This window comes from Rhagoletis pomonella, unplaced genomic scaffold (assembly GCF_013731165.1).
Source record: "Rhagoletis pomonella isolate Grant_MI unplaced genomic scaffold, Rhpom_1.0 Rhpom_scaffold_00006, whole genome shotgun sequence".
Lineage (NCBI taxonomy): Eukaryota > Metazoa > Arthropoda > Insecta > Diptera > Tephritidae > Rhagoletis > Rhagoletis pomonella.
Window position 1 is genome coordinate 78,552,217 of NW_023458560.1, and position 9,346 is coordinate 78,561,562.

The 9,346-nt window shown below is 38.2% G+C and overlaps 1 protein-coding gene across 1 annotated transcript in view; it reads right to left on the minus strand.

Moving 5' to 3' along the window:
* Positions 1-908: 908 nt before the first annotated feature.
* Positions 909-9,346, minus strand: part of LOC118742146 (E3 ubiquitin-protein ligase TRIM9-like) — a 69,890-nt gene continuing 61,452 nt past the window's right edge. Inside the window, exon 10 of the mRNA XM_036474107.1 lies at positions 909-1,969. Coding sequence (XP_036330000.1) covers positions 1,680-1,969 — 290 coding nt within the window. The 3' untranslated portion in view covers positions 909-1,679. The remainder of the gene's footprint in view (positions 1,970-9,346) is intronic.

Consider the following 9,346-nt stretch of genomic DNA (forward strand, 5'->3'; position numbering starts at 1 on the left):
TTATACATCGTTATTCAAATAGACATAAAAAACTGGTAACCAACTTTTCCAAATCCTTTGGTACTTTTTCATCATTTCACCAGCTTAATCGAATGAAATTTTTTGCGATGTGTAATGCTGACTACACACGAGGCACGTTGAAGCAACGTGTTTTTCTTGTTCAATACACACGAGGCAACCATAACGGCAACCTCAGTAGTGTGTGCTCTGTTATGAAATGTACATGCGGGAGAAAGTTTTTTTTCTACAAAGACACCTCTTCAGCTCGCTTGCTTTTAACGAACTAAGCCAATAAAATCTATACATAACGATACACACGAGGCAACCAATTCGGCAACTAACATAAAATATCGAAATAACTTGATTTTCTGGCGACGGTTGCGGCAACACGAGTTTCTACGAGCCACAATGCTACACACGAGGCAACGTCGAAACAACATGCCTTAATTGCTTCAACGGTTGCCTCGTGTGTAGTCGGCATAATAAATAGAAACAATTAAAAACCACTGATAGCCTTCTGCTAAGTGAGCAAGCTATATGAATGTGAATGAGACTGATAACTCAATTAAAAATAATTGCGTAATTGAAATGGAATTAGTAGAACATAAACCTATTTCTTTAAACCAAATTTTAAAATTCTGTGTAGAGACATATGTTCACCATCAAAGACATCACAACGACCATCCACTTCGAGTTTTTTAGTACGTTTTTGAGTTTTGTCCTTAATATCTATAGATAAATAGTTTTTGATTGGCAGTTACACAACATTTTTTTTTCCTTCTCCTACATAAACTTTTATGGTAAATACTTCATTGTACGTTGTATTTCGTATCTGGTCACACTCCACGCGTTACGTAATATAAGTAATCATGTATTTAGTTTAGCTTTGCCTTAAATTTTTGGTATGGTTTTTTTTTTACGGAAGTAGTGCATACTACGTATACATTTATAGCCTGGACCCATTTATGAGATTTCAAGAATTGGATTGAGGCAATTTATCTTTGATCTATAGAAATACTTTGCATTTATTTTTTTTTTAATTGTTGCTGCTAATTCTTTAGGCATTAGTTTTTTTTTCTGATTTCTGTTTAAGTTGTATCCACTGTGCAGCGATTCGACTTATGATTACTGCAATTTTTAGAAATTCTTCTCTACTCAATTTCTTACATTTACTTACGCACACTAAACAGTTAGAAATTAGCAATCAACATTTATATGCGGCATTTGGTTTTTGTTTTTTTTTTTACTCAAATCTATTACCATCCATTTTACGGAAGCCGTGTTTTTTTTCTATATACATATATATTAAATTGCTGCTCGACATTTTTTCTCGGTTACTCCATTTTAAATGCTTAAGATATGTGCCTACGACCCATTTATGCTACTTAAAATTAATTTAATACGAGTACAACTAACCTTACGTTAAAAAGTATGCCAATGTCTATAGGTAGACGCCTCTACGTAATTCTAACATAAATGCAATTTATAATAAATATTGTTAACCTTAAATACGTGATATTTATAATGCAAATATATACACAGAGGCGAGAAGAATACTCTCATGCTTTCTAGTCTTCTTCTCCTTCGCCCTCTATCCCCCTCTCTCTCTCGCACTACGCACTCTTCACCCCACCTTCTCACTCTCGCTGCTGTTTGCATCGACTCTTATTCATTCTTACTCAGAAGTAATCCATTTTGGGCGCGTCCAAAGCGGTGTGTAAGGTGAGTGTAACGCCACGATTAATGCTTACGGCCGGGTAGAAAACGCCGTACAAATCTCGGAATGCAACTGAGCCCTGTGGCATTTCATTGACCAGGAAGCTTAAAGTGTGTCGTTCCAGATCGAGTAGCACACCGATGGTGCTGCCGGTGGTGATGCCACCTTCAACGCGTCGCTCATGCACGGAATTATGTTGGAACCACGAACGTTGGCCGTCAATGTACATGGCAAAGGATTTTTCATCTTTTCCTGGAAAGAAAGGAGAGCAACAAAACGAAAAACTTTAAGCATTACATTTGAGTAAAAGTAAAAAAAAAAAAATGATGTACAACAATGCGCATAAATAGTCCCGCTGGCAAAATTTTTAAAAACCTTCTCGATACTGCCTATCTAGACCATTTTGAAATCAGTACAGAGGGTCTTTGGTCTTTTTCGCATTTAACCACGACAATAAGGTTTTGAGTCCTCACGATAACCTCGTCTGGCGCAAAAGTCATTTTCACTGCAAATATGTATGTTCTTTGAATTTTCTTATATGACTACTAAACGGCGGTCCGCTCTCTCCGTCCAGATGCGATGGCCCAGTGATGCCAAGACGGCACGTCATTTCTGAACAATCGTCGATTTGACTACTTTGGATTTTATAGCTTTGAATGCCACTAGGCTATTGAAGGATACTAGTGTTCACCCAGCGGTTGAAATTCAAACTTTTAAATTAAGGGACGTTTAGGTGGGCTGAGCTGAACCGAGTTGAGTTCAGTTGAGTAGACATAATAACAGATTCAACATAGTGTAACATAACACAACACAACACAACACAACACATTACAAAACAATAAAATGCAACACAAAAAGACACAACAAATCACAACACCTCGACCTCCGAAACCCCCTAGTACGAAATTTCTAACCATTTCTTTAAACCTTAGAATTTTGGCCGCACTGTGCAGCGGGGCGGCATTGATGCCAGTGAAGCCTAGAAGCAACACGATTATATCGCTAACACTCTAACAAGCCGAAAATAGAAGAAAACTAAATGCATGCTTAAGAACAAAAGTAGAAAATTCTCAAAATGGAAACTTAAGATATGCCAGACGAGGCAACTACATAGCACAAACATGCACACCTACAACATATATTAAAATATAGCATGAAATGAGCAACACGATTGCCCCCAGTTGCCTCCCAGTCTACGGCGCTTAAGTGCCGGCACTTCAACTTCACGAAGGCGCCAATAAGCTGCGAACGAAGGCTAATAAGAAACTTTTTCATTTGGAAAAGTGTCGCCGCACACCACACAAGACAGGGTAGGTAGACAGGGAGGGTATAAACACAACTTTGTATCTATGCGCCTACTTATGCACGGTTGTGTGAGTGAGGGTGTATGTAAGGAAAATGTTAAAGAGCCACTGTCAACTTTTCTTTGTCATTAAATATCGACAGGTAAATAGAAAAAGCGCACGCAAAATTGCCAATTTCAATTCGATTGGAAAGTGTCTTCGATACGAGTACATACCTAAAAGATGTTGAAAAAAGTTTGAAAATACCTCGTCATGCATATACTCGTAGCAGTGCAAACACAACTTGGCACTTTGCGCAAGAAATCAACAGAAATGGCAAATATTTGTTCGAGGATATTGCGTAGCGCCAACGACGGCAGAGCGGAAATGGCTGAACGAAACAAAGTCGACGTTATTGCAACCAAGAAAAACACTGACAAAACAAACTTAGTTGGATAAGTGAAAAAATGATAATTGGAAAACAAAAATAAAAGATGTATGGAAGTTTTCAAATTAAGGTGGATTTTGATTAAAAACGAAGTACATATGCAGCTCAGGTGTTGACGACTTTTTGAAAAGTAGCAGGTTTATGTCCAACAGGAACGAATAAGTTTAACAGAAGGGGGCAGTATGCGATATGACCCAAACAGTTTGATCAGTTTTAAGGAAATCTGTACTCTCGAAAATCTGGTTGGGTATAATTTTGAAACAAGGGAACGTGAAATTTACGTCAATCTCTGTAAGAAGTTTTACAGAAATTCCCATTCTAGTTTTTATCGCATAACTGTCATAAAACTTATGCGGAAAATGTATATACATACATACATACTTTTAATAATTTATTCACTAGTACCAAGTACATATAATTGCGAATAGCAAAACGTAACAACAAGTTAAAAACATTTTAGGTAAATTTTTTTTTTTATCTTTACATAAAAAATTTCGTTCATTCAATTAAATTGCAAAATGTTTACAAATTACCCAATAAACATTGTAGAGAAAATTATCTTCCATAGAACATAAAAGAAAAGGTTAGCAATCTTTTGCCTCACCATCGATCGGAGATACTATTGGTTGCGATAAATAGGTGACCTAGTTTTTAATCTTATAAGTTAGGGAAATCTCATGCAAATGCATGTTTTTATTGGACATCTGCAAATGGTTAAGTTATCATTGCGAATCAAGAAATTTCCTTTAAACTGGCATTCAATCGTTAATGCATGGTTTTGCATATTTTGCAAAAAAGTACCTGTCTTTGCATATTTATTGCGCATATTTTAGTATATTTTACAAAAAAAAAACATATGTTTGCCTTTTTTGATTTACGACCATTTAAATTTAATGCGAAATATCTTGACAAAAAAATTACCTATAAGTTTTTCCCAAATATTCATCTGAATATCTTCTCGGTTAGCCAAGCGGCCATTAAGGCACTCTCTTCTATCTCTGTTAGATCTCAACTAGTGGAGGACTGTAGGAGAGAGCTGGCCCATATCTTTGATCAATACGAAATTACCCTGATATGGGACATTTACGGAAATGAGGCAGCGGACGAAAAAAGGTTAGTTTATTAATTTCAATTTCCCCAAAGTGCATTGCGCAGTCTGAAACTTCACAAAGCGTTTAGATGGCTTTTGCTCGATTAATTGTCATTTACCGTTTTTAATATATATCAGCGAACTTGTACCACGCGAACGAGTTATTGCTCCTGGATTGCATTGAAGAATCCGCAAGAAAAACTTGCAATAAAATGACAAACCAATAGCGCCACTGAAGCAAATCAAAAAGTTATGACCGCCCAGAGGCAACAAGTTGAAAATACTTGAGTAAACTTAACCCATCAGCGAGCGAGAGTGCATATTCGTACATAAGTAACGCTTAAGCCGGACAAGCTGCTCGCCTGCCACCGTGGCGCACTCTAACGCGTGTTCACTTAAATGCAATATATTTTTTTATTATCTTTTCACATTTCAAAGTTTCAGATCTCCACTGCCAGCCACCACTTTCACTTACCTAACATTTTGTTGCGATTGACATCGATGCGCGCCACACCGAATGCCGGGTCCGTGTCCATGGTGTACTTGTCGACGGTGAATTCCCAATAGTGAATGCCACGCGAGAAGCCCACCGAACCCAAAGCGACGCGGTGCTCCCAACCCTCCACCGACACTGTGGCATTGCTGTTGCTGAAGACGAGGCCAGAGCCGGCGCCGCCGCTCAGAATCGGATCGAATGTGAACCAGGCAACTGTGGGGAGGAAAAAAGAAGAAAATGAAAAGGAAAGATAAAAAATGTGCACTAAACGAGTGTGGGAGTTTATAAATTGAAATTTTATTTTACAATAAACTTATCATAATAATAACGGCAACAGTGTGAATGCGAATGCGATACAGCGAATGCAACTGAGCACTTTGTTGTGAGAAAAAATTTAGCAAATTGATTTAACAAAAAAAAAAACAACAGAGAAAAATAAGCGTTAAGTGTGCATTTGCAACAGTTGTGTGGCAACTTTGAGTGCTGTCATCGCCATCATAATTCGCTGCGTATTTGCTGTAAAGCGCCATAAAGTATGCTACAACTTTTGCACATCCACTAACAGCAAAATCCAATTGCTGGCATATTTATTTGCGTACTCTTACGTTTTATTGTCGTTGCTTTCCTTTTATTTGAGTGGACACTTTTTTGATTGCATTAACCATTAGCTTTTGATGGCGTTCGCTTGTTGCATTATTGAGGATTTATTTGTTGCCACAAATTGTAGCAATTGTCAACTTATTGCTCACTTACGAGTATTGTGGGCTTTTTTTTATTGGCAGCAAAGAAAAGTTAGCTATTGCCAATTGTGGGGAGGATTATGCTGAGATTTATTGAATTGTTAAATAGTTTAGTGCCCAAGTTAATATAAAAGTTTGAACGCGGATGAGGATAAGCGCTCAACGGAGCAACAAGTGACGTACGTAAATGGGTGTGAAAAGGGTGATGAAAATAGCACCAATACTATGAGAGAAAAATTTAAAAGTTTCTTGAATTTAATGAAGTGAAGAGTTGTTACATTTTTCGATAAAAAAATGCTTTTGGTCGAAAATGGTGGCACACCTATTTATCTTAGACAACGCATATTGTTCAGTTTTGCATAAAAGAAAAGATTCCATCGCGAAATTGTTTTTAAATAAAAACTTAAAAAAAAATATTAAAAAAGTCAAAATAACAAATCGTGCTCGAATACCCGTACCCTACAAGAATTGTCTGATGGAAACTAACACATTCTCATTTATCTTACTAACACATTTGCAAGTTTTGCGTTGGTTAAAAAGAGACCACCACATCAGGCCATAAGTTGGAGGTAGACGGAAGATCACATGTATACAAATGTTTGCATCACGTTTTTCATATTGTTCTTAAAAAGTTGATAGAAGTACTTGATTGAGGTCATCAGCAGTGAGTATCACATGATCGATCAAATGACTATCACTGTTCTTGTGGGGTAGTTGTGTATGTAACGTATACGCCCCGTAGAATTATAAAAGTCAGCTAACGCGTTTACTCGCACGCCTTGACTTAAAAGATATGTTATTTAAAAGTAATTAAATATTGGCGTGGAATATTTTTTTGCAGTATTCTTTTATATATCAATTTCAGAATGAACTACGAGTGTGCCAATGAAAATTTTAAAATTGGAATTTGTTTTGAAAATTATCTCCATCTTATAATAAATGTATTTTTTTTTGCATTTGGTGCCACCATTCGAAAAATTACTAAATGTAGCAGTTCAAAGTTCAATTCAGTTAAAACTCCTGAAACGGGTTGAGCAAACTTAAGACATAGAATGGCCTTAAGACACATAGAGAGTAGACCACACGATACGTTATCCTCTGTTGCTCGCATCCAGCAACGACCTCTGAGTCAACGTTCACGCGAAATGTGCTTAGTCTGATTAATGCGGATGTTCATTGGTGAGCAACATTGTCACTTCTGACTTCTGCATCTTCTCGACGTGAGTGGGACGCTACAACGCAGCACAATCTCTGATTGCGAAACAACCACAAAGCCAAGCGCAGCTCATCAAACACCAGTAAGCTATTCTATTACACTCTGTAAACCCCTCAAGAAGACGACAGTATTTCAATTCAAATACAACTTATTGTACCACGATGCTCCACAAGAACAATGGACAACTGCAGCAGCTCGCTGGACATTACAATCGCTAACGGTGGCCTGATTAACAGCACAACTTGGCAAACTCAGGGCTCCTGCCCACCATAATCTCTATCGACAAATCTATCGATTTTGTATCCATAGACCACCGCCGTTGTATTATTATTAATTTTTTAACCTGACAAACAAATTTCGGAAGTGCACGACAAATTCCCGGTCGAGGCAGCAGCCTCAACAACCGCGTATTACCATCAAGGCGAGGTTAATCCAAGGGATTTCATTTTGGCTATTCGGCAATTCTCGGATAAGGACAAAGGGCGCGTCACCAGAACGCTAAGAAAACTGCTAAAGCCATTGCACCACTTGCTATCAACAGTGCCGAAACTCGAATGATCAACGGAAAGGCTAAGGCGTTCCGGACGAGCTTAACAGTGTCTGGGAACAGTGGAAGTAGATTACTTTCATTGAGGTCACTATCTGCCAACCTAGGGAAGTCACGTCGCCCGATATCTATCTCTTCGCCAGTAGTAAAGGCCGTTGAGTCCTTGTTTCTCTCGTCGCTTATATATTAACTGACCCCAAAAGTACGCCAGGATGGATTCCGTAAAGCGCATTATACAACCACCGCAATTATCGGCCTTAACACGCAGATAAACGCAATCAAGCAAAAACACGTAATACCTGCAGGAGCTTTAAGGAGAAAAAGTAACAAAAATAATGAAACTACTGACAGCCGCCGCATACCAATTAAACGTCCGAGCTAGCAACAACACAAAGTACTAAGGGGATATTTATACATACATCCACATGCATTCTAGAGCTACAACTGGTGGCTGGTGGGCTAAGAAGTTGATTGATCCCTGCGGTTAGCGTGAACATCAACAGTGGCATAAGGTGTCAAGCGGTGCAACGGTATTTCATTTGTAAGGGTGTGGCAGTGAGGTGAGGTGATATGTTCATTTGTAGCAAAAATATCTGCCAGTTGAACTTATTGTTGAAGTAAGAGCAAAAGCAGAATGTTTGATCCCCACCACAACAACCACAATACCACTTAACCACCTGCCAACTATACATATTTACATACGTACATATATTACGCTTAACTTTTCATGCATAGGCTCCCTATTTTAACGCCATTTTCACTCTACGCGCCTACCAAAGGAAAATTGCACGTAAACACCGTTACAAATTTATTCATATCATACTCTACAAGTTGTTGTTGCAGATTTTTTTTTTTTAATATTAAAGAGGTCAATGGTTGCTTTGCATGCAAACTTGTCAGTCACTTGCGAGAAGTAAGCGAAAATACACCTGGAAAATACTTGGCAAGAAAAGTACTCGAATATACAAAAGAATTATGAATTGAAATGTTTCCACGCAATACCCAATGGGAGCGGCAAGCTCGAAAACGATAATACAAGATGAGCTGAATGCCACTTCATTTTATTCATTTATTGCGTAGCAACACCATTACCACTGCTTTCATTGCCTTCCACACTAATAGCCAGTGTCTAATATTTAACATCACTTTTACAGCAAATTTAAGTCTCTTAGAATCCCTTGCACTGACACTCACGCCTCTCCTAGATACCTCACCTTCACCGTTGTCGTTTCTAAGCTACCGCGTAGCCGCAATGCCGCTGAACATTTCACCGCACTCCTGCCTGTCAACTACAATTCTAAGCTCAAAATATTAGCAACCCTTTTTCCACTTTCGCACCTAAGTACTCTGCTTTAGCTGCATTCATTCGAGTCGAAATTTTAGAAGCTTAATTGAAATATTGAATTCTATAAGTAAATATGTAAGATTGATGCGCAAAGTAAAGCAACGCGTAAATAAGCATTTTCTGTATTTGTATCTAAGCATCGTCTAAGGTAGTTGAGAACTCCCATTTCTTGTTTTCTTCTTTTTAATTTTCTAAGTACATACATACATAGATATGCTACTTCAGTTGGCTGGTTTGTTCTTATTCACTCACCTTCCGCTGTTTGTAATCCAATGAGCTCCGAGTATTCACCCTCGCCGGCATTGTTGAAGGCCTTTACGCGCGCGTTGTACATTGAATTGAAGTGGAGACCGTCGACGGTGCAAATTGTTTCCTTGCCGCAATAGACCTCCTGAGGAGTGTAAAGCGAGAATATGAAAAAATTAATAATTTGTACGTAAGCTGAAAATTTAAACACAACTAGG